This window comes from Rhea pennata, chromosome 10, assembly GCF_028389875.1.
Source record: "Rhea pennata isolate bPtePen1 chromosome 10, bPtePen1.pri, whole genome shotgun sequence".
Classification (NCBI taxonomy): domain Eukaryota; kingdom Metazoa; phylum Chordata; class Aves; order Rheiformes; family Rheidae; genus Rhea; species Rhea pennata.
In genome coordinates, this window is record NC_084672.1 from 4,234,291 (window position 1) to 4,260,515 (window position 26,225).

The 26,225-nt window shown below is 41.5% G+C and overlaps 1 protein-coding gene across 1 annotated transcript in view; it reads left to right on the top strand.

Annotated features, from left to right (window-relative positions):
* Window positions 1-26,225, top strand: part of ADAMTS17 (ADAM metallopeptidase with thrombospondin type 1 motif 17) — a 197,284-nt gene that overhangs the window by 48,250 nt on the left and 122,809 nt on the right. The window contains exon 8 of the mRNA XM_062583699.1: window positions 26,045-26,150. Coding sequence (XP_062439683.1) covers window positions 26,045-26,150 — 106 coding nt within the window. The remainder of the gene's footprint in view (window positions 1-26,044; window positions 26,151-26,225) is intronic.

Below are 26,225 nucleotides of genomic sequence, written 5' to 3' on the forward strand. Positions count from 1 at the left end.
GCCAGCCAAAAAGAGGGTTTAATGTCTAGCTATTAATATCAGGCTGCAGCTTGGAGCCTTGCTCGTTGTCAGAATCCAACCTTCCTGTGACATAAGCAGATCGAGAATGCCCCTTTCGTTCAATATTTCCACTGCTGGTGCCAAATAAGCAGCTTTACGGTTGGTTAGGAATGATCCTGCATATTTCAAGGCAAAGCTTGGCCTTGATTCCTCAGTGTACATGTTACCCCAGATCCAAGCTGAAGCTTCCCTGTATTCAGCTAATAATAAAAGTGGGGGCAGTGTGGAATTGGGAAATGGAAAATGAGAATGTGTCTTAAATATCCTTAAATTGCTCTGGTTAAAAATGTCTTTACCTCTGCTGCAGTCACATGTGCTTTTTTGTGGCTTGATGTTGGGGAAAAGAAAGCAGCAGGATATAGTGTATATACTGCAGATGGGTAGGTTTAATTGAAGGAATAGCTGCTTGGAGAAAACTGGAAATAAGAAGCAGAGGTGATTGAGAAACAGTTTTCCAGACTGTTTCCACAGGTGAATCCATGTTTTGTGAAAAACATTCCTGCCTCCTAGCTGGCTTTAATTGACAGTCAAAGATACCTTCTTGAGAGGGTCCTGAAGGTCACAAATCCTTCTAAAGTTTGTGACCTTTTTCTTGTGTCTTCCAAATGCTGATATGTTACTGGGGAAATCAGGGCTCTGATTCTGGTTTTACTGCTGCACTGCGGCGGTGCAGGTAGCATCCTTCCGCTGTGCCACCGGCTTCCTACCTTAGTCATTTCCTCCTTTCAGATGTGTATAGGGAGCTGTGAGTGAAAAGTACTGTCAGAGAGAGATGTGGATTATGGTGCTATTAACCAGTTTCTCTTCCTTGACAGCTACACCCTGATTTCTTCTTATGAATTTATACTAGCAAAATGTTTGGGAATATGCCTGGATTTTGCAAATGAGATGCTTATTATATGTGTCCAAGCAGATTAGATCTTTTCGTATTCTGTGTAAAACACTGAATAATCGGACTGTGCACTTTTACCTTCTCCTTGCTTGTGCAGCTGAGTTGCCTCCAGTCCTCAGCAAGGTACAGTTCTCATCAGTGTTGCCTCTACAATGTATTGTTCAGTTAAATCTTCCTTCCTATATAATACTGATTCCAGTTCCCTAATATTGTCACAACAGAGAATTAATCCCAAAGGAAAGGGGAAAGACTAGTTGGTGTGATGTGGGTGGAAAAGAAAAGGAATTCTCACATTAAAAACATTTTTCCATAGTGGTTAGTGTTGAATGTTTCTATATATTCCAGGGCGGGTTTTAATTTGAAGCCAGAATAAACAGAAATACCTGCTGCTTAAAACAATTCATTAGAGAAACAGTGCCTGGCTTTAGTCTTGCTGGGACTGTCCTTGGGACCAAAGTCAAAAACAGTTTAGTGCATTAAAATGAACACACTGTAGGTTAACATGTCCCTTAAAGGGACACTGTCAAGCTGATTTGGTGTTTACAAAGGAAAGGGATTTCATAGCATTGCATTTTTTTTCCCCCCAGTCTTGGCTGTGTCAGCCAGTGGGAGTCAGGCTGCTTGCTTTATGAAACCAAAGAGAATCATGGTACAGGGCAGTGGAGGACTCTCTCTTGCCTTCTCCTTGCTAAGGAGTAAATAGCTCCACGACGCAAACAGTGCAGGACGGTGCTATTGGGCATGTTCATCGCTACCATCTCGCATGCCCCTCACTACCACAACACGTTTGCAGTTTCTTTTCACCAGCAAGCAATCTCTCCTCTTCCAAATTCCCACTAAAAGGTTGTGAGCCAGGTGAGTGTAACAAAAGATGGCATAAATTTTAATAGAAGCACTGGGATGAGCACGGCCAGTCAACCAATGGCAAATTCCCTTGTTTTGCCTCCCTTCAGTGCCCTGCTCGTGCTTTTCTTTCTTGGGCTGACTACTTGTTTCAGAAGCATGGCTTCAGCAGGGTGGCTTCTCACAGACTGCTCACGGGCTCAAAGCTAAGGACTTGAGGAAAATCCTGTTTACGTTGGACTCGGAGTTTTGTTACTGACTTCTGTGGGGTCAGGATTCTTATCCTGTTCTTAGGTATTCTCTGAAGCACACAAACCACCTTTGGGACTCTGTCAAATGAACTAACTGAGTTTTTTCCTAGAGAGAATATAGTGGTTTGGGGTATCTTTGACATCTTTAGAAAGCTTGATATCCTGAGGATGGTTCTTTGTACTTTCTGCAAATCATTTGATACCTTCATTAAGATTTCTCCTTTGGGACATTCAGAATCACGGCTAGGTTTTGACAACCTCAAAAAGCAATAGTATGTGAGAGTTAGAAAGGAAAGCCCACTAGTAACATCAATGAAGCTGACCAGTCTGTTTTAGCAAGATAAAGGTGGAAAAGATATATATATATAATGTGTGTGTGTGTGTATACATATATAAATACATGTATATACACACACACACAGGTGTATATATTTATAAGGCCGTATATACACCATGTATTCACCTCCATCCAATCTGGAAAAAAATAAGGCAAAGCTAGGCATGCCACTTTAAACAAACTACATATTTATTATCAAATACATCAGTTTTCTCATTGACTTACATAAAAGCTTACAATGTATTCAGTGTAGTTGGTTAAAGTGCTGATATGATTTTATAGAGACTTATTTTCTCTTTATTGTTATGGGAAGTGGAGCATTTGAGTTTCATTTGTCTTTGGGTTTGTTTTGCAGCTCAGTAGTCTTGCTTAGGTTTGTCTTTATTCATTCCGTACACCAAGGGCAGTTGTGGATTCTTCAGCTCTTCGTCTCTTTAGCTGAAAAATGACTGTCTCTCTGGAAAAGATGCAGTAGCCAAATGCAAGATACTGTGTTCAGTTCTGAGGTTATATGATACCATTATAAGGCTTTTTTTTTTTTTTAATAGAAAAGACGTGATTGATCGCTGTCTTCTGTTAAAATCTATTACCCGTTAGTGCTATTGACTGGATTTCTAGTTACTTCATCTTACTTCTTCCTCTGCTCTTGGATGTTTCATGTCTTGAGGACTGTAATTAGCTTTTGCAATTGAAATAACCAAAAACACTTTGCGGAGAGAGGGTTAATAATAACTTTGCTGTACGCTTGTTATTGTTCCTTCTTCCATGTGTTTCCAGAAGCATCTGAAGTATCACAGACTGTCGGTTGCTCTCATAATTAACCCCTTTCCCTTGCCTTTTTGCCAAGGGTCTCTTTTTCCAGGGTGGTGGTCCAGAGCTCTTAGCTGTTGCTCAATTTTGTTCCTCCATCTTGTCTTTGTTCAGCTGAGGCTGGACACCAAGAGGCTGCTCTCCTCGGAGAGTCCTACCTGGTCTGTCTTCACTGCAGCCACACGGCTTGCCCACTGAGGTCGTGGAATTTCCCTACGTCTACTGCCCTTTGTTCTTCAGAAACCTCCAGCAGTTTCTTACTAGCTCTCCTCCATACATCATTCTGCCTTCATAGCCCCAGAATGTTTCACTACTTTATTCACCAATTATTTATCTGTCTGTCATCTTAGTAGAGCCCTCATCCCACATGATAATACAGTAGGCCTCACTGTGGTCTGATATGTTTGAAACTAGCTTGTGCTCAGTAATTTGGAATGAAAACTGCCAGTGGAGAAGAATAACACGCTTCCTGCTCCATACCTGGTCTTTCATTTCCTCCATCATCAAGCTTTTTTTTGGTAATTAATGCATGAAGATACTTAAGCTCTCTTACTTAGTGAGATATGTACGTAGTGTTTGCCATCTTCAAGGCAGCACATCCAAAATCTTCTAATCAGCATTACACCCTGCTTTTGTTTCTTAGGGTTTCTTCAGTTCATAGAATCATAGAATCAGTAAGGTTGGAAGGGACCTCTGGAGATCATCTAGTCCAACCTCTCCGCTCAGCAGGGTCACCTAGAGTATGGTAGACAGAGTTGCATCCAGGCAGGCCTTGACTATCTCCAGAGAAGGAGACTCCACAACCTCTCTGGGCAACCTGGTCCAGTGCTCCGTCACTCTCGCAGTGAAGAAATTCCCCCTCACGTTCAGGCGGAACTTCCTGTGCTTCAATTTCTGCCCATTGCCTCTTGTCCTGTCACCTGGGACAACTGAAAAGAGTTTGTCCCCGTCCCCTTGACACCCTCCCTTCAGGTACTTGTACACATTGATCAGATCCCCCCTCAGTCTTCTCTTCCCCAGGCTGAAGAGGCCCAGCTCTTGCAGCCGTTCCTCACAGGGCAGATGCTCCAGCCCTCTGATCATCTTCGTAGCCCTCCGCTGGACTCTCTCCAGTAGCTCCATGTCTCTGTTGTCCTGGGGAGCCCAGAACTGGACACAGTACTCGAGATGAGGCCTCCCCAGGGCTGAGGAGAGGGGCAGGATCACCTCCGTCGACCTGCTGGCAACAGTCTTCCTAATGCACCCGAGGAGACCATTGGCCTTCTTGGCCGCAAGGCCACCTTGCTGGCTCATGGTCAACTTGTCATCCACCAGCACTCCCAGGTCCTTCTCTGCAGAGCTGCTCTCCAGCAGGTCAGCCCCCAGCTTGTCCTGGTGCTTAGGGTTATTTCTCCGCAGGTGCAGGGCCCTGCACTTGCCCTTGTTGAACCTCATGAGGTTCCTCTCTGCCCAACTCTCCAGCCTGTCCAGGTGTCTCTGAAGGGCGGCACAGCCCTCAGGTGTGTCAGCCAGTCCTCCCAGCTTGGTATCATCAGCAAACTTGCTGAGGAGGTACTCTGTCCCCTCATGCAGGTCACTGATGAAGAAGCTGAGCAGGATGGGACCCAGTACTGATCCCTGGGGGACACCACTAGCCACAGGCCTCCAACTAGACTCCACGCCACTGATGACAACCCTCTGAGCTCTGCCTTTCAGCCAGTTCTCAATCCACCTCACTGTCCACTCGTCTAACCCACGCTTCCTGAGCTTGCCTAGGAGGATGTTCTGGGAGACAGTGTCAAAAGCCTTGCTGAAGTCAAGGTACACAATGTCCACTGCTCTCCCCTCATCTACCCAGCCAGTTACGCCATCGTAGAAGGCTATCAGGTTGGTTAAGCAAACCTCACTTTTTTTCGTTACTTCTTCAGCCAGGCTTTATATGATAGCTTTTGTCTTCCTTCTTGTGACTCCCTCAGACCTGGTACAGGTCATGTAATCTTACGTGAACTTGAAAACTTAGCATTCTTCCATCGCTGCGTTAATGGTTCATGATAATGTTTTGATAAATACAAGAGACTATCTAAAATGCAATGGAAAGAAATCATAATATTCCTTTACCAGGCAATATATTTACGAGTAAATGTCTATCAGTCTGTCAGAACTCGCTTGTGCAGAGTGGATGCTTAGTGCTATTTGATTGGGGACATTTTTGGAAAACTCACTTGCTACAAGAATTGTGTTATGGTAGTTTTCCATGAAGTGTCTGGGACTCCAAACTGAGTGCTAGCCCAATATGAAATTGGAGTGTAACTAAGTTCCTTTCTATTGCCTTTATAAAAAGGATTACATCATGAGGGAAGATATTTGCCATGACTGTTGATATTTATTTTGATTATCTTGATTTTCTCCCTTTCATTTCAGCTCCATGTCATAACTCACTTTGTGTTAAATCACTGTGCAGTTTGACTGGTACAGGTGAAAACATGTTCTGCATTCCACTTTGGGGCCATTTATGTGTGTGTGAAGTTAAACGTATAAAGCACCTGGGAATTTTAGTCTCCCAGCTTAAAAGCTGTGTATCTAAGAAAGATATTCCCTTTCCTGCCTCCAGTTCCCCCTTCCTCCTGCTTTTGGGGTTGTGCGCATTCAGTTGTTGTGAGTAGAAGCACTCTTATTGTTATCATTAACTATACTGTTATACTTAACAGTTCCCAATGAATTTATGTGATAGTGTCCCTCAGAAGCAGTACAGTGGATTTTCTTCTTAGTATGAGATAAAGAGCAATCAGAAATAAGTTTTTATGTTGTTTCTTCTTTTGTGCAACATGCAGGTCTTATGTTTTGGGTTCACCTGAAGTACTACACTAGAACTTGTGAATTACAATTTTAGCTTCTAGATGTTTTCCTGCCTTGATTATTTTTAAATTAGAGCTGATTTATAGGACACTGCCTAAGAGCCAACATTTTGCTGATGGGCAAATTCCATTTAATCACAATTTAGAGAAATCTCTGCTGTTTGAAAGTAGTCGTCGTGTTTGCAGACAGACAAGCTGAAAGCAGAAGCTTAACTGATGTCCGGCTAAGCACACACTGCCAAACAAACGTCAAGAAAAGCTCTGGAATTGCTTCTTGCTACTGTATGCATGAAGCTGAGAAGTCGTTGAGGCAGATGTGAGCAGAACAATCTTAGTGTTTGTGGAAGCGTCATTTCTGTGTTGGAGTTTCTAGCATTTCTGCTACTATCTCTCACCTCGTCCATGTAAATGAGGACTTAACAGGTTGCAGATGTTACATGTTTTCTGCACTGCATGCTGTGCTGTTCTGTCCCACTTCACCAGCTTCATGCCCCAGCTCCGTCACTTCCTTGATGAGGAATCTCTGGGAGATTCTTACAAGTGTGAACATTAAACAAAGTCCTCTTTTGTATTTTCTTAGCTCATCCTGCCTTTTCTCTCTCTCTTTGTATTATAAGGCTGTTGAAGGAGAAATATGTTCATTTTCTACAGTGCCAAAGTTGCTGTCAATATGTTATAAGGAACCCATTACTTAATACTATTATCAGTGCTAGAAATGCCAGCCCATTGCGCACGATTGTGTGCAGCAGAAAGCAGAGCTTTCTGCCATGGCAAGCTTTCAGGCTAGGTGGACAGAGGAAACCTCGCGGGAGTTGTAAGAGTACTTACCCAGTGTTTCTTTCAAGAGGAGGAACAGATTTTGCATATTCCCAGTCCAATGCTTTACTGGTTAATTCATGCTCCTTCCCTGGTAGATATGTGGCATTAAACATTACATCATTTTTATTTTATTTTATTTGTAAAAAGGCTTTCTTGAGAAGGAAGTAAATTTTGTAAATAGTGCTTTTCCTCATTAAAATTCAAAACACTTTACAGAAGAGGTCAGAACTATTATCCCCGTTTTACAGATACAGGAAGCGAAGCTGGGAGATGTGGAGGGACACGCCAAGGGCAGTGCTGGCTCTCAAACCCACAGCTCTTGAGTCTCAGTCCAGGCCTTTCAGCTGTAGGCATTGCTGCCTCATCTCAGGCCTTTGCAGGGGGAGCTCGGCTGCTTGGGTTCAGTACAATCATGATCCTGTATAATCCTGAATAATGGCCCCAGCAGGCCAGAGGCTCACGTTTCTTCTTTCCACTACCTGTGTCTTTATTCTGACCAGTATTTGCTTGTTCCAGCGCGGTTAATCAGCTACGGACTGTAGTCACGTATTGTTTAAGAAAGCTGATGTGTTTTTATTTGAGACCTCTCTGAGGCTTTTCTTCTCCTGTTAGATATAGATGGCTTTTATCCAATTGACTGCTTTATAGTGCCTTTATCCTTCTCTGGCTTGAAAACATTTCAGATAGCTTCTATTGTTTTCTAGACCCTGTAGCTAAAAAACCAAGCCGTGTAAACATCTGTGCATAGCTGTGCAATAGGCTACAGATATATAGAGTAATAAGACGCGATTGTATTTGTTGTAATGTTTGCTTCACTGGATAATCAAATAGAAGCATTCCAGTTGCACACAGCGTATGTAAGAGTAAAGGAAGGAAATGAAGGACAGTTCCCTACTGTACTCTTACATTTCTTTTGTCTGGCAGCTGCCAAGACTAAGTGCAATTTTGAGAGTAAATTTTAAATAATGTAGAAATGAGATTTTACTAGCAAGAGGCAAGAAAACAGCACTGAGAAGTATGCTTAAAATAAAAGTGAAATCTAGTTTGGTGGGAAAATTCCTCCCAAGGAAGAGGCTTGAATGATACTGATTTTTATTTATTCTTTTTTCAGCTTTGGTTAACTGTGCAATATAACAACTTGGTATAACACCCTGCCTATTTTAGATGGTTTCTGGCCCCAGGAAAATTTTCAAATACACGAAATGCATTCAGCAGATCGAAAATCAGTTAAAGTCTTAAGGACGTTTCTTAAATTCTCACACTTACACTGCCCCAGCGCAAGCTCCAAGTCTTTCAGTTGTGCTTGTTACATATAATGCAAATAGAGTTTAGGAATGTAACAGGGCTTTGCGCCACTGAAAATCTTCCCTGTATTTACGAGCACGCTGAAAATGCAGTAGGAACCGTGTTCCAGCTATGATCCAGTGCAAGCTCACTACATAGCTTATAAATGTTAATGGCAGATGCTGTGGGAGAGGTGATGAAATTCTGAGCTGAGTCAGGGATGCATAGACCATGTTTTGCCATGATCTTTTAGAAAGAAACACTTCTATGTTTTTGGCAAAATCGGTATTTTATGGGGAAATCTCAGTTAGACTTGTGCTGTATTTGCAACTCAGTAAAATAGAGTGGCTTGGGTCTTGAGAAAATGACTGCTTCCTAATCCATGGTCAAAGTTGTATTCAAGTGCTTAAATAGACAGTCTTATTTTCAGAGGTTCTGTCCTAAAGTTGAATAATGGTTGCAGTGCAGCAAAGTGTGATATAATTGTATTTAATAGTTTCTTGACTCCAGTCTGATCAGGTGTGAATGTTTTAATATATTAAATTCACTTAACTTGGAGGTCCTTTAAGAGTGGTGTAAATGCCCCGTAGCACATAGTGAAAGTGAATTTGAACTCTAAATGCACGTTTAGCTGGATAGATGGCACCTGAAAAAAGCATTCCACATAAGCAAAAATCCATTGTATTTCAGCATGTCGTCTTTTTCATCCTTTATATTTGAATGTTGAACAAGGATTATATATGTCAGTGCAGTGAATCCTGTGGTTTATTGAATGATAGGTCATAAATAGTGAGCAATCAAGGAGTTAAATTTCTTCAGATAATTACTGAATGTAAAAATAGGAAGGGCATTTGGGGAAGTATGTAGGAAGTTGAGAAGAGGATGGAAGAGTTACAGAAGACTACGAAGACTTACTGAATGATTTTGTGTTAACATGCTGGAATTTGAACTGTGGCAGTTCAGGGGGATGCAGGAATGCATTTTCATCCCTTCTACGGGATGGCAAATGTCAGGGCCCTGAGTGCATTCCCAGCCCTGCTTGGGTAGCAGTGCGGGTTTCCAGCCTTGAAGAAAGCTCTTTGGGAAGGCTCTGCTAAGAGCCTACTCTCCTCATCTTGTTTGGGTGCTCTGGGACTGCACCTTTTGTCAGTGAGGCCTCCACCACTACCTGCCTTGTCATCGTGCTCAACTCTCAGCCCTCCCTTCCCCTTTGGAGCACCACTTGCCTTTGCTGCTCCCTGAGGGCAAACTGTAGAAGGGGGCAATGCAAAAACCAGTGCTAGTACAGGTGAGCAAGTGGGTCTAACAAATGAAAAGAGATGAAAGAAAGCCAACGTGGTTCCTGGGAAAGGGAACACGATCATGACTCAGTGACTTTTTGGAATTTTTGAAGACTCTTCCTGCCAGAACAGACAACGAGAAGGGAGGAGATGTGGTGGGCTTCACATGCTTTGCTTTTTCTAAAAGCTTATGGTGGAGTTTCACTGTGGTAGTTAATGTCTGAAGTTTGCGGTCATGAGACATGAGGAATAATTGGTTTTGGTGGCCTGAAAAAGAAATAGGAGAAAGTATTACTAAAAGATCTGTTGTATTTATGCCAGTTAAGTTATTAGTGATCCACAGGGAGCAAAGGTTGCCTCTGAGCTTGTATTTTTTGATAATTGGATGGGCAGATGAAGTCAAAATCAAGATTTTAATTTTTGCACATCCTAGGGAAAGAGGTGACATTGATGATCACCAGAGCTCCTGTGTAGAGAAAAATTTAGATTTTATGGGATACTTTGGCTTATCAGCTGTATTGCAGTTTGCATGGGTTTTTAGCTTTGGAAATTGCACCAATCTTTGTTAACAGTGGATGTACGCAATGTGGCACTTGTCACCAGTGGCTCTGAGAGGCTTAACTTTTAGTTTTCTCTTTCCTCTGAGATATTACTTGTTTGGAAGAGATACAAAGCTTTGGGCTGGGATAATAGATTAGAGGGATATGAACTGTTTTGTCCTTATTCTTTGTTTATTTTTGCTTCCTGGTTAGGTCAATGCAGAAATACCTGAATATGTCTATGCATGTTCTTGTGTTTCTGTATCCATTTATGTGTAGGCATAGAACTTTTGATAAAAGATTAAACTGCCCTCAAATCTATACTAGAGAGGAAAAAAAAAGTTACAGTGTTCAAATGCCCTGTGGAATACTTTGATATATCTAAATTTGACTAGATCTGTCTTCTAGAAGATATGGGAATTTCCTTATGAAGTTCCTGCCAAGTTAGATAGGAAGGTAACAGTAGAAGAAAGAGAAATTTTGATCTAAATCTTATTTAGGTGTAAATGTAAGCTGCAAGTTGAATCACTGGAATTTTATTTGAGCATAGGAGTTCTTCTTCACTTTTTAATTTCTGGTACAGGGTCCTATAATGTAAGTGTTGGTCTGAAGCAGTTTGTAAGATTTTTTCAGTCAGCTTGTAGAAATGCATTGAACTTATTTTTAAAAAATATAAAAAATTAAAAAAAAAGAGAGACACTCAACCTGATAGCTTTCTGCTTTTGTACTTTTTCAGTGAGATTTCTAGAATGGCTTTTGTATTTTGCTTGGAATTAGCCTGCTATTTCTGCTTTAGGTTTTGGTCACAAGCAGTCAGCAGGTTCAAAATATTTGTTGATTTTGTGTAGCTGGTGTCATACATTTTTGTGTAGCAATTTTAGTTGATCTGTTTGCAGGAAGGCTCTGACAGTAATTAGGCTGCTGTGTACATATCAATGGTCTGCTGAGCATCCATTTGGTGGTTTTAATAATGTCATCCATCAAGCTCTAGTGCATATAGTAGTATTTGCACTGTAGTAAACAAATGGAGTAAACACTGGAGCTCTTTTTAAGAAAACACAGGCTAATAAGCGAGGAAACTCTGCACGGACCTTTTGATTTATGGGAAAGTTAAACTGATACTTTAAAATGAGTCTTATCAGTCTAATAAGACTTCATGATTCTTGAAATGAGAGAAGACTAACAGACTGAAGTTAAGTTTCTTTTTAGAATTTACATTTTATATGTCTAAGAAACCTGTTGACAGGATGCATATTTCCTATCCTGAATACCCAAGCTTACCTGCTTTTCCAGCTATGCTAGTTAGTCACATAAAAGATACTGTCTCTGCCCTGCTCTTGTCTGGGTCTGAGTATGGGTGTAAATTCCTGTGTGAGCCTCTCTTGCCCCATGCCTTCGCTCCTGATCAGTTCTGTGGAAGTGTTGGTGTTCCTGGTAAACTGCTTTGATTGCCTCTTACAAGCATATATTTACTTGCAATTTCAGCAAAATAGCATTGCTTACCTGAGTTGGCCTGTTTCGTCAAGTGTTTATCGCTCTGCTTCTTGACTGATCGTTTGCATCTGGACACATATCAAGCAGCATCTGAAGTAGAGATGTTTTCTGGAACCTGGGCGTGAATGTAGAGCCTTTGAGCAAAGGTCTTATGTTCTGAAAGCATTTAGTCTTTATCATGATGGGCCCTAACTCTTGACTGCGGTGGTTTGTGTTGTCATGTAGAGGTGTATTTGCTGTGATGGTTAACTTGCTTGTGATTTTTTTTTTTTTTTTTTTTTACCTAAATGACTGATTTAGAAGAGTAAAACAGCTCCATGAACAGCTCTTGAGGTGTGGAGAAGATTCTTGCAATCTTCTGTTCACTTAGATCTAGGAAGTTACTTTGAGGAACCATATACATTCAGTGGTCAAGAAGACTGTACATGTTCCTGATGCCATTTCTGCCCTCCATGGTACAGCAGTCAGGGTTCCTTGTGACAGGTTTTCAGAGCATCAGAAGGAACCACACAATGGTCATAATTTCTTGGTAGTAACTTGATTAATTATCTTGTGATAATTTTTGACTATCTAAGAGCAATCCCTGTATCTTCTACTTTTGTCTTTGTTTTTTATCTTTTTTTGCATGTTGCATTTTCAAACATGGGAAAGGTGCAATCAATATTTGTTCAATGAACTGGTGTGTTTACAGAGATGCTGAACACCCTCTCTTGCACTGGTGTCTTTGAACCACAGCATGGTCTAAAGACTAAAGTAAAAAAGTTCTGCCAAGGCCCAACCTTCTGGAGATGGGATCTAAGTAAAATGAGCCAGGAAATGGCTTAATGCTCCTTTTCCAGAGCTCTGCAAAGCTAGTGGTAAGACTCCTAGTGATTTCAGTAGGATTTTGATCAAGACTGTGGTGAATATGATACCTGGAACAGATAGATCAGATGTAGTATGTATTCAGCATGCTTTTTGTGCGTGCCAAGAAGCTGTTTATGTTGTAATTAATCTAAGGGCCTTGCTGTAAAATGCATCTCATTCCATGGCAGCTGTCAGAGGCCGCTCCACTGAGCACCAAAGCAGCCTTTTGCAAAAATATACTATCTGCTTAGCTTCAAAGTGCAGCTGTTACCATTGCAAATTCTGCCACAAGCCACTTACTCAGTGGGCCTTGATGGGTGAGAAAACCCCTACAAACCCTGGTGCAAATTCAGCACATAGCTTTCCATCTGGACAGATTCAGAACCGGAAATGTCACCCAGACAGCATACAAAGATGTGGATAGAAGCCTCTGCTTCTTGGGAGCGTAATACCTAGAAGCATATCAGGCTAAAAGAGGGAATTTTCCCCTCGCAGGGCCTGCTACTCTAGCACAAACACCTAGAGCAATAGCGTGAGCACACGTGCGTAGAAGTGTCCCACTAGCCTTCTGCAGCGTACCGTGGCAGTAGGTTTCTGCAGTGCTGCTTGCAGGTGCAGTGCGTCCGTGAGCCTCACGTGCTGTCGTATCTGAATTCAGACTGTAAAGGCCTCAGGACTGGGACTGTGTCTTGACTAGTGTCTGAGAGGCACCAGGGACTCTATTGGCTGCCCTCAGTCATGGCAAGGAGCTCAGCAGTATTCATCCAAATTTGTATTTTCTTTTACAGGAGTTTGAACATGTGAGATTCCTTTTTATTAAGTGTGAGGAAAAGCTCATGTTGGTCTCCCTTTCTTTTGTGTGTGTGTGAAAATTTCTCTCTACCTTGTGTTACTAAGTTCTTCAAAGCTTATGTTTTAATTTTGAGCAGTTTGGATGAGGAGATACCAATGAAACTAGATTCAAGATATATTAAAAAAACCCTTTCAACTGCATCATCTCTGAAATTAGCCTTCGGTTCTTTTTTATCAGGTTGATGTTGTGATGCATTTGTAGCTGTGTCAAGCACCATGAGCATGAGGGGGAAGTCAGAATGGGCAGCTCTGGGAACCCAGAGGAGGGCCCTTCAGGATGAGAGCCTATTTTTATTAGGCTTTTACAAATTCTTTGAAAAATAGGAAACTGAGCAGAGGGTAAAGACTCCCTTTATGTTGCCACCAAAGGAAAGATTATCACCCCCATGTACATCAGAACCTCTGCTCTCAGGTGGAATTGCAGATGTGTAGGAAATTAGGTCATCAGTTTTGTAATGTTGGTTTTGTTTTTATTATGGTCACCTTCCCTAGGACCATGCTATTGCACTTTGCCAGAAGAAATATGCTAGCTGTGGTGTTGCGTGAAGGGGGAACAGAGCCATGACACTGCCTCAGTGTCCTCCTCCTGCCCACCAACATGGAAGGGGCATTTTTGGTCGTTAGTCCTGGCACTAGAGGTAGTAACGAGTGCTGAGATATTAGGAACCACCCGAATGCTCTCACATGGTATGAGCTGCTCAGCCCAGGCTCTGACTTCAGCAGAATGACTCGACGCTATCAGCATTATTAGGGACGGAGTTTAAGCTCCAGGGTTGTCATTTCTTCTCAGCTCTGGTGGGCTGTGAGGTTAAATCAGCACTCAGTAAAGAATTAAAACAGAAGGACTGACTTTAAGAATTGCTATATACATTTATCTGTGTGTGTGTGTGTTGGCTGGCAGCTTGACAGGATGAAGCCAGGAGCCTATACAGCGCTATAAGTCAGGATGTAGGAGCTGTAATTGAGAAGAATCACAGAAGCAATTTGGAAAAGCATCTGTTCAAAGTTTGATTACTGTGAATCATCCTGTTTTGCTGGCCTGCTCTGCTAGTCGCCTGAGTTGCTCCTGTTTTGCCAAGAGAACAGTTTGACACGCATGCAGTGCCTAAAAATAAAATACATTTTAAATATTAGCATGTTTCAAAAGTGTAGATCTGTTCACTTTTTGGGAGTAATCGTTGTAGTTATTCTTTAAGAAGATGGAATGAAGTTAATTGAGAGCTGTAGAAGAAAACCATTCATTAGCAGCACAGGTGTTATACTGCCTTGTTCAGCAGACTCTACCGAAATTCTCCAGACACAGAAATATTGTTTAGGATATGCTGTTGCATGTTGTTTAACATAATTGCAGGACTGATCCTTTCTCATGAGCCCACTCCTGACCAACACCATGAGCTAGGATAGTTCCATGATTGATAAGGCTTCAGAAGCGTTAGAAGTACTTTTTGATTTATTTGAATAGCTTCATCAATTTCTCAGTGTTTGCAATTATGAGAAAGAAGAACTGGAACTGAATGCTGGACTCTGACTGTTAGCACTTAAAGCAGATGCTGTTTGGTACAGAGGCTCCAAGTATTTTTTTTTTTTTTTTTTTTTCTGATTTATCGCCAAGTTGGACTTTTGTCTTTTTCATTTTGGAAGGGAGATCTGGAGGACTTTGAAGGCTCCAGGATCTCTACTGTGGCATTTCATGTTGTTCTTTGTTAGCAGTCTCATTAAAAGCTCTGGTTTGATCTTCATTCCCCTCTGTTCTGTCTGAATGTAGGCCCTTCACTGAAGCAGATGGCTTTTATGGGTTGCAGGGATAAACTGACAGATTCAAACCTGGAATACACTGAGCTCACCTGAAAAAGCAAAATGAAAATAGCCTCAAAGCTGGTTTTGGAATCTTACACAGTTTGCAAAGCTGCAGCTATTGCAGGCAGTGCCAGGCTTGTTTTTCTGTTTCTTGGAAGAGTGTAGCCTTCAGATGAGAACTCCCAAGAGAACAACATGCCTATTAATGGACTAACACTGATAGGCGTGTGGCAGAGGTGTTAACATGGGACATGGTAGCTCTCAAGCCCTTATCCTTACTGATGGTGGAATTACAGTTATTTCTTTTCTTCTGGTGAGTATTTCCTGAAAGATGTAGCTGCGGGAAAGATTGAAGCAGTTCTTGAATTCAGGCTTATCTCGCCAAATAGTCCAGGTCAAAATGAAAATACTAAAATGTTGAAATCATTTTTGGTTTTAGTAACATCCAAGACAATTCAGGAAGGCTGGTTAGAGCTTGAGCAGGTGGAGTTCTCTTGTCAAGCATCCAGCATGTGAAAGATTTGGACTCAATTTCATCCTGTCTCTCTCTGCTTCAGTCACCAAATTGAAAAGACAGTCATACAGTTCTACAAATCCCAAACCTAGTGCTAAGTCTGCCTGTTGCCTTGAGTGGGTTGCCTGTCTTCTGCTTATTATCAAATTTGGGGAAATGAAAATCATACTTAATCTGCAACAGGTTGTAGAAAGGATGAGCAGCTGCATCTTTGCAGTTCAATCTCCATGCAATTAACAAAATGAGACCAGAAGAGAACATTTAAATTCAGATCCCTTTGAGTCCTAGGCAGGGGTGAGTTTAAATGGCTGGATTCCAAGTCCCGGTTTACAGTTTGGTTTTATAGTTGTTGGTGGGTAGATTTATGGGTTTTTTTTTACATTTTTTTTTCTTTTCTTTCAGTTCACAGTCACATGCTCCTGCAATCTTTCAGCGGTATCAGATCTCCTCTGATTTCTGCTGGATCCTGTTCCTTTTTGGTGCCAGATAGCCTTGTACAACTTTGTCCCTCACAGCCCATCTCTGCAGGGTCTGCTTCTTTCTCTCACTAGCTGCTCTCCCACTGATCTCCTTTTGCTATTTTCTTTGCCACTTCCAACAGTTGTCTTCCTTTTGCTAGATGCCATTTTCATGCTCACACTAAGACCTTCTTCCCTGAATATCTACATGTCCTCATCAAGCCTCCTACCTTTCCTCAAGTGAACCCATGATGCCAGAAACATGTGTCCAGAGGCTGTGGATCCATTTCCCTCCAGCATTAAGTAAACATAGAGGTTCTCTGACAACTCATATTCCCATCTGATCTTACCTCCTGCCCTCCTTGACCCCAGCCTCCCACAAAAATGACTCCCTGCTGCTTATGAGATCAAAGTCATGTTTCTTGAAGGCTTCTGGAAGACCCTTATTATCTCCATTTGTTACATTGATGTCCTTGTTTTCTCTCATTCCCTAATCTCTTTCCAGCTGTCTTTCTCCTTTGTTCACTAAATTTGAATTATAGCAGGCTTCTGTATACTATCCAGCACTGTGTGTTGACTGATCCAGTAACTGATCATCCCTCCCCCAGCCAGAGTCCTTCTCTCAAACCCACCTAGCTAGCTCTTCCCTTGGCTTTGCTGTTACTTACTAGAAATACAGCTGTTGCAATATATCTTACTTTGGGTAATTAAATGCATGTCTTTCCGTGTGTGAGCATGAGCATGCAGACTTTCAGCACTGACTAAGATGTTTATGAACAGATGGTGAATTAACTGCTTGGCTTTGGGAATCTACTTTTGCAAATGTTGGTTTGATTTGGACTAAATATCCCAAACCTGATATTTAACTATAGGAACAGGAATGGAGAGCAGAAGTGTGTTTTTGTGTGTTTGCAAGAGCATTCAGCGGCAGCCTGAGCTTCGGTGGCTGGGAGCGTGCAGGAGAGCCCTGTGGAATGTGGATGTTAGCATATCAAAGCAGAGTCAACAGGGAGATGATACCCTCCTTCCTGTGGCCCCAGTTAATTCTGTAATTAAGCAGCTCCTCCTGTCATGTTAGATGGAGAGGATTTATTAACATGCTCTCGTCTAGGGTAGCAGTGGTTTGCCAAAAGGGAGGAGTTGAATTAATGCAGTAGGGGCTGTCGTGCTGAACAAAGAGCAGATGCCAAATAAACAAGGTATTTCTTTTTAACTCTTTCTTTGCTGAGCTCTTAGCTCCTGGCACTTTATCATAAAAGCATAAAAAATTAGTCCTAGAAAGGATATCCAGTGCTCATTTAGTGCATCCCTTGCTCCAGGGCAAGATCAGTGATACCTGTGTCATTCCTGATAGATCTCTCTTCTATGAAACTAGCCAATATACTTAATTTTGAATTTCCTTGAATTACTGTGAACATTATATCTCTCCTCAGCTGTGGTCGGCTTGGTGAATGTTTACATCTGTAATCACAAATCCTTGTTGAATGATGCTGGAAAGGTAGGTGGTTTTCAGAGATATCCATGCAAAATGTCTGGGAGTTTTCAAAGGTTGTCTGCTCTGGGTTGGCATAATGCAGTGTTAGTTGGGGGCAGGTTTAGCTCAGTTGGTTAGAGCGTGGTGCTGCTAACACCAAGGTTGCGGGTTCAATCCCCATATGGGCTATGCGGAGGGTTGGACTAGATGATCTCCAGAGGTCCCTTCCAACCTTACCATTCTATGATACTATGGTAACCTATCTGGCATGTTTTTATAGGTGTTGGTTAAAGCCCATCCTAGGCTAAAAAGATGTTAAGACATCTGTCAGCTCTCTTCATCTCAATGCATTTGGTATCTGAACCCCCTCTTACTTCCCAGGAGAGAGGCTGGGTCTTTCTGACATATTCCTAAAGGATTTCTTCACCCCAGTGTTTTTATCTCATCAATCTTTCCTTTGATGCTTCTGGAAGGAGGGTGTCTGTGACACAGGAATCTATGAGAAAGGGAGTGTAGTATTTAATGCAGAATGATTAAAAGGGCAGAGAATAAAGACACGTAGGAATAGAAGGAGGTCAGGCTTAGTGAACTGACTTCAAGGTATAATTTGTGTGTCTGGATAAATCTAGAGCCATAGTTTAAAATCTCTCTTTAAATCTGCTGTCTTGGGATATGCTTGGTAGAGGACATTTATCCTTAAAGTTATGAGAGGGGCCAGGCTCTATGATCTGTAGGGCTTTTCAACTGCCTGGGCAGTCCCTTGTATGCTGGGAGAGACTGCTGAAATCGGTGAGGTAGCACACTGTAAATCCAGTGCAAGCAGCATTAGAATCAGGCTCTTGACATCTTGGGGAGTGTCTGTGGGTGGCAAATAAATGAAGAAACAGATAAACTGATGGGTCATAAGACCTATGCTTTAAACTTACAAAACCACAGGAGGGTTACCAGGACACACAAAAGCCCTGCAGAAACAGAGAAAGCTAGAACGGAAAGCTGGACGTGCTGGGGAAGGCATTCCACGTGTTCCATTAATTGCTATCCCGCAGGGTAATTAAAGAGAAAAGGATGGTAGCAAAAGCCCTCTTTTAAGTTCTGATGGTTTGTGCAGTCTTACCTTCTTTGCAGATTTACACACTTGCAGAGGTTTAGCCTCACAAAGGCCTGATCTGAAAGGTGTAGAGTAAGGCAACTTGCGTAGACAAACCCAGGCTAGATGTCAGTTAATCTGTTTGAAAATTGGTGAAACGTGTTCCTGCACTGAGTTCAGTGTGGGCTGACGGAGTCACCTGAAAAGCTCTGTTGAGCTTCCTGTGGCCATGGCTGAGATCTAGCCATGTACCTACATGAACTGCAGTCTTTACGAAAAGGACTGAGGCAGGTGCCTGAATCTGGGCCTCACAGTTAGAGTCCATGAGTTTTGTGAATCATTATCCCGGGATAACAGCACTTACCGATTATCTTTCAATATTGCCAGTACTCAGCAAAGTATCGTCTATAAAAGCTATGGTGCATTTCATTCATTGCTGCTTTAGGACTCTGCATTCTGAGGGATGTTATATTATCTATTCTAGAAATATCTGCCTTCTACCCACAGCTAGTTATGATATCATAATGTGATATCAACATATCATAATGTTGAAATTTGGGGTGAGGTAGGCTCCCCAAAGTTAGAAGGGTCAGATTCTATGGTGATGGGCATGTTTGCAACAAATTGGCTAGATGCCCAAAGAGTCGGGATCTGATTTATATTCTCAGAAGTAATAGTGACTTTTGGTGTCATTTTACCAATTACTTGAATGTTGCGTCTTAGCTTGCCTTTCTGTAAAATTGATGTAGTACTTGGTAGCCTGTCAGTGAGGCTGTGACGACTATTAATGGGGACTTGTATGCCAGTTTGAAAACCTTGTGCAAAAAAGTTTTGCAGTGTAGGAAAGCAGTGTGTGCCAAAGAGTCAAACGAGTGAACATCATGTAGCTTTAGCTGGGGTTTTCTTCTCTTGGGATTCCCTGCAAGCCAGGTCATCATCTCCGTACAGAAATGACATGGGCCTGCAGGCTCATGATTTCACTTGTAGAGCAGCACTGACAGCTCACAGAAAGCTGGTACTGGAAACTAAAGTTCCTCCAGGCCCCATCACCAGCTAAAAGAAAGGAAGTCGTTCACATAGTACACCTGCCAGGATTGTATTCTAGCTTGAACTATGCTGAGTTGTGAGCTCCTTTTGAGGGCTTTTACTTTGACTATTCCCATGTTATTTGAGACCCTGCCCAGTCCTGCAAAGAGGGTTGTGTTTGGACCAGTCCTATATTGCTGTGGGTTCATCCACCTACCACTCTGGAGGGAATATAAGCCCTCACCAGGGAGTGGATGTTTTGCTGCTCAACAAAATCAAATTAACTGAGCTGATTTCTCCCCTGAACTCATATTTATCTCTTGTTTGTCCCCCAGAGATTGAGGCAGACAATGGACCATATTCTTCATCCTTTGATTAGAGAGGAAAAATGGTGTCTGTATTGTCAGTGTAGATTTTTTTTCCCTCAGGCACATGGAAAATAAATTTATTTCATCATTCATCTTCTTTTTAACAGTAAATGTAAGCAAAATGTATATAGAGGCTTATTTGAAATACGCTGTGACTGACTTCTTGCAGTACCTAGGAGCCAGTTGCATCAGATGATCCACAGCATGAGAAATTCTTCCTCTGAAATAGTTCTGAATAGTTCAAAATGTTGTGACTTGCTCTGGGTAGAGCCTTCGACAGAACTGTTTCTTGTTTTCCTACCTAACTGTAGCTGTCCTGTGTGCATTGAATGTTTGCACTATAATTCCGTAATGACTGTATTGTTTCCAGTGTGGTTTTCATTAAATACAGTGACAATGAAAATTACTGCTAAGAACAGTTTCCATACGTGAATGTTAAGCATTAATGGAAACCATGTTGTTACAGCAAGATTAGCAGAAATTGGCATCTAAATGACTATCCACAACTAAGCCAAATTAATCTGTGCCACAAAAATTGCATGTCTGGGTTTGAATTAGCACGTCCTCGTAAAATGAAGGAACGGCTCACCCTGTAAGCTTCTTTTGGATGATCCCTGTAAACCAAACTTGGACCTGGAGGCTCAGTAGGACAGTGGTGGTAATTATCTTAGCCTGTGTTGTACATGCTAGAGAGGGTCCTTCCATGCGTAGAGCTCTTTTTTTACCTGTGTACCACTGACTTCTTGGGACCTCTGTTTATTCAGGTGTAGAACAGGGATTGTGTTATCTTAAAGGCAGAAGTAGAGGCTTCTTTAATGTTTGTAAAAAGTATGGAACCTTTTGTATATAGGCATTACAGAAAGGAAAAGTATTTTTCATTTTTAAATATCACAAGCACTCAAAGATTCCCTTGGTGAATGACTTGATGAATAAATACAGGCAGGGCATCTCTGTCAAACATATCATTGCAGTAGAATGAAAATGCAGAACATGAATCACTGTTAGGATTTCCTGACTTTACTTGTGTAGGATGTTAAAGAGAGGCTGCAGGAGAGTATTTGATGGCAGTTGCACATAGAGAAAAGTCATAGGAGGATGAGAAAAACATCAGCTCAACACCAAACTGGTAACGTTGGTGAACGAGAAGTTCGCACTGTGTGTGGGGGGGCATACAGTGAGTCTCCATCTCTGTGGAGCAGACTTCAGGACTTGAAGTTTGGCATCCTTCCCTACAGCAAACACATTGAAAAGAGGAAAGCTAGCCAAGTTTTAATCAAGTAAAAGCTCTGTATCCAGAGGTGGCTGGCAAGAGGAGAGATTAAAGTATTAGGAGTGCAATGAAAACAAGATATTAGAGAGTTGAAAGCTGGAGTACCTGGGCAAGCCACTTGCTGAGCAAATATTCCAGACGACAGAAGGAAGCCCAGAGTGTTTCGTTTAGGATGAAATGTGAACCCACACACCAGCACTTCTCTTCCTCCAGCTCTGGCTATCACTGTGGCAAATATGTAATATCCTAATGCCTAGCTGAGCTGGTAGGATAAATGTAATCATTCCCCTTAGAGATACTGTAGCAGAGGGCTCATTAGCTGACAGAAAGGCCAACAGCTGCGAACTGTTTATGTATGACAACTTTTTGGACAAATCCGAGTTTACACAGTTGCCTGTGTCTTAGGGTTTGCTGTGGAAGTGCAGATAGCTTTGCATGCTCAAACCCAAGCACAGAAGTTATGGGCTGTTATTATGCAATTTCTCACGGGAGAAGTGAAAAAAACCTCTCACACTTAGTAAAAACAGTAATTGGCTTTCCTTTCCCTCTACCACTGATGCTTCTGCTTGACCTTTTTAATATTAAAAATAGATTTGTAGTAGCTGCTGGGGGTTAGTAGTGGATCTAGAAAGATAAACACTCTTTGTCTGCAAAGAAAAATGCTGACTGTGTATTTGTCTATGAGCACAGGATGAGTTTTTTGGGGAAAAAAATCAGTTCAACTTCCTGCCCTATATTTCATTTTCATGCACCTATCTCCCAGCCAGGGCCAGATGCAGAATTGCCAAATGAAGAGAAGTTCCTCTTATATTATTATGAGCCTGGTAGAACTACAGCACGCCAGGTATTTCATGAGCACGTCTGAATGCATGAAGTTTCCATTTCAGTTTTGGAGAATCAAAAGGCTCCGTTAAAAATCTTGGATTTTTAGAGGGGAAATCAAATAACAGTTTCCATTCATCCCAATGGAGAAAATAAATAATATTCATGCAGCTACCAAGGCGTTGTACTACTGTCATTGTCAGTTAAAAGTGTATTTTTCTCTGCATATCAATTACATGGATTACCTTGTGGGCTATAGAGAAATTGCATCGATCCTAGCAGTTCAGATCTGTTTGCTAAAGAAATGTATTATTTCAGCAATTTGTAGATCAATAGCGTATCTACTATTTATGTTCTAATCAAAGAAGTCATGGGAAAATATATTGGTCCAAAATACAATCTCAGGGAATGGCTTGATGCAAAATATATGTGTGTGTATGTATGTGTATGTATTTATATATATATGTAGGTATATGTTTTTAGATGTGTGTGTGTGTATACAAAAAAAATTTTGAGGCAAACTTTTTCAGACTCAAAATGCTACAACGATTTGTTATAACCAATTTGCTGCTCCAGAATGACTCTTACTAATAAGCATTGAACAGGTAATAAGTTGGACTTCTTACTGTGTTCACTTCATGTAGTGCGAAGCTTTCTGCTCTGCTTTTCTAGGATTATAAGCTTCCCAGCCAAGTCCACATCCATTTCTGTATTGTCCCGTCTCTAGACTATGCTGCAACAAGTATCATTAATAATTCCAATAATAAAATAGTTGTAGATGTCTATATTTTGAAATTGGTTATTCCAAATATTATAAAATGTCCACAAGGGATTCACATTCAACATTGGAGGGAAAAAAAGAAAAGATGACTAAGACTCTGTAACTGAGCTACCATAACTTCTTTTTCAGCCACCGATGAATGTACAAGTCCTTAATCATAAGGTTTTCCACCACTAAGTAAAGAGGCTTTTAGCATAGAACAGTGTTATTGCCAGTCAGGTTCAGTAGGATTAGAACTGCTAAAGAGAGACTTCAGAAGAATTAATATTTGAAGCCTTCATGATTTGTATTACTTTTTAATTTATGTCTAATCTCTTTCAAAAACACTGCCAGAACTGTGGACTACTTTGCTGTACCACATCTTCCAAACATGGCAATATTGCCACCTTCCATCTCCTAGTGCCAGCAAACACTGAATCAGTCTTGTTTTCTGAAGTTTATCAGAAAGACTTTAGCATGAATCATTTCAAGCTAAGCTTACTTGCCTGGTTGACCACTGAGCTTGAGTTACAGTACTACTTTGTTCCTTCCCAGTTATATCCTCATGTGATCGATAAAACTGAGGTATATACTGACAATGGTTATGTGGAAAATAAAGGCAGAATAATTGGGATTAGTAGTAGCAACAAAATGCTGTCAGGTCTTCCAGTAACAATCCTGTTTTGGTCATTGCTGTTGTCTGTACCTAAAACTGCCGAAACTTAGCTAAAACGTCCCTCCATATCCAGCGAAAGTGAACATCAGGTGAGTTGGGTCCTTTTATTACAGAGCCATGTTTGTAGCATTTGTACCTGATTGCAGCACCTGATGGCAACCTGAGGCAGAAGGCTTTCCAGGAGTGACTTTTGGGTGGATGATAATTTTGTCACAGGGCCAAAGCACAGCACTGTGGGAAGAGCCTAGGCTAGGCAAGCTAGTAGGTGAAGGCAAGCTAGTAGGTGAAGGCAAACTCCACAGCCCTCAACAGCTTTCCTCTTTCTCAGCTGAGGATTGGGATTACCAGCAGCTGACGGGCCATCGCAGTTTTGTCTCCTCTCAGAGTGAGTGCCATGTGCTCAGAACTCTGCCTTAGCAAAATCCCTAACTACATCCGCTGATGGAGAGGCGGCTGTGGAGCAGATCAGCAACGTGGCCTGAAGGGTCCTTCCTTCCCAGCACCCAGCTCATGTTTGAATGCCGGGAGAAGGTTTAAGAATTCTAAAATGTGACAGAAGACACCTCTGAAGTAGCAGAGGATTGGATGAGTCACGTAATTGTTCCTTTCCATCCCTAGCTTCTGTGACTCAAACGTTCAATTTTTCCTTCCTTTAAATCAAAATCTGGCTGTTGCTCTTAATCCAAGACCTTCTGCTGTTGGCTTTGTAGTAAACTAACATTTCCCCAAATTGCTTTTTCCTTCTGCCGAAAGTGTTCCCAGAAATCCCAAGTGGTCTTTGAAGCAAAAAACTGTTATTGGTAAGGGTATTATTATTTATAAGTCACCATAAAAATGCATGGTAGCGAATTTAAATCAGGCAAACTATCAATTTCCCCTTTCAGAAGTCGATTATGACTGTTTTGTGATCTTTAAGTGAAACAGAAGGCATTGTTGTAACAGGAGACATACCGCAGACACCTGTGATAGCAATTCTATTCTGTGACCAGTTCATTAGGCTATCAGTTGTGTGGCTTGAGGTTGCAGTTTCTTTCTGTAAGTAACATTACTTCTTGAGCAATTTCTTGATGTCCGTGTGACTATTCTTAGGGTAAAAAGCAGGTCAGTCTAAGAGGAGTACTGAAATCCAGCCTTCTGTGGCCATTGATTTAAAAAGATCATATCTTGATTTTGTTTTTGCGTCTAGTATGAATCTCGCCTTCCACGACCAGCACTTTTGAATAAGCAAATGTTAATGTCTGATTTCTGTCTTGCCTTTGCTTACTACTGCTAATGCTGAAGTGAAAGGCTGTAGCCCACCCATTCATTCCATGAAAATTGTCCTGGAGGTGAATATCCATATCCATATTGTTGTGAAAAATCATAAAACCAGAACTGGACTTCTTCCAGGCCTGCAGTTTTATGCCATTTGCACCCTGATTAACAAAGCTGTGTCAGCCCTGACAGAAAAAAGTGAGATCATGTTTCCATTGCACAGTGGTAGTCTGTGCATTATAGGCAGCTAAATCCTCACTACTGCTGTGGGAGAACAGTGTGATAGCGAGGAAATAGATCCCTTGTTTTCTGGTAAAAATAAACAAATATGTCTGCTTGAAAAAAATTAAAGGGCAGCTATGGAAGGTGGTTTCAACATTCCCCCTTCTTCCAGCATGGCAGAAGGCTGTGTGAAGTGGCAAGTTGAATTCAGTATACTTGGACTGTTTGTGTGTCTTTTGAGATATGCCTGTTTAGCAGTAGAGGATTTACACAGCTAGAGGCATCCTTAGTCTCCTCCTCTATCTTTAATCTTTGTGCAAAACTCCCGACAGCTTAACTGTGTGTTGTGGGTGGAAGATGAAACAAAATCTTATTAGCATCATGTCCTCTGAATGAACAGTGATGCTGTCACAAAATTTCCAAAAAGTGTACTGGCACTTTGTGCAGACGGCAGTCTGGATGCAGGAAGGGCATCTGAGGATTGTTGTTTTTTCCATAGCAGAAGTTTCATGCTGTAACTTCTGAATTCCTTTTTGACTTCAGCCTACAACCATTTCTGGTGCCCACACAAACAGGACCAGAGAGTACTGAGCAATTGTCGGTGGGATCAAATCCTGAATTCCATTAAGTCATAGAAGGCTTGTGCCACCTTCGTTGCTTTTGTGACTCACCAGCTATAGTTTGCCAGCTTTTCTGACTCTACTGCTCTTACTTTTTTTTAAGCATGAAATTAAGGGAAAATGTAAGATCTCTTCAGAGAGTCTTGGCTTTTATTGTTTTATTGCTTCACCCCAACAGGATACTGGAAGTCAAGTGAACTCCATTTCAAGGCTTGTTAAGACTACTTCACTGCATCTTTTAATATTGTAGGAGAGGGCATTAATAGACAAGCTTAGATTAATTCTTTGGTCTCTATGGACAGTGAAATGTATTTTTCAATGAAAACAGTGAGCGTGAGCATGCTTAGCTTGAGTTTTTTCCTTTCTGATGAAAATCTAGGCTGATCTCTCTGTAGGATGACAATCAAGATTCTCAGATGATTTTGTGAGAAACTGCTGTAATATTTTCCATATTAGGTGCATTTTTTATCATTTTGGCTAAGTTAATGCTGTCTGGTTTGAATGCATGAGCTGTTTTACTAATTCTTATGGAAATACTCTCTGTTCTTGTTGCAGGGATTGCTTACCTGGGAGGTGTCTGCAGTGCCAAGAGAAAATGTGTTCTTGCTGAAGACAACGGTCTCAATTTGGCATTTACAATTGCACACGAACTTGGGCACAAGTAAGAACTGGTCCTTCTATTTCTTTCTTTGCTGATGCCACTGTAGTAGACTTAAATTTGAAGCCATACAGATGA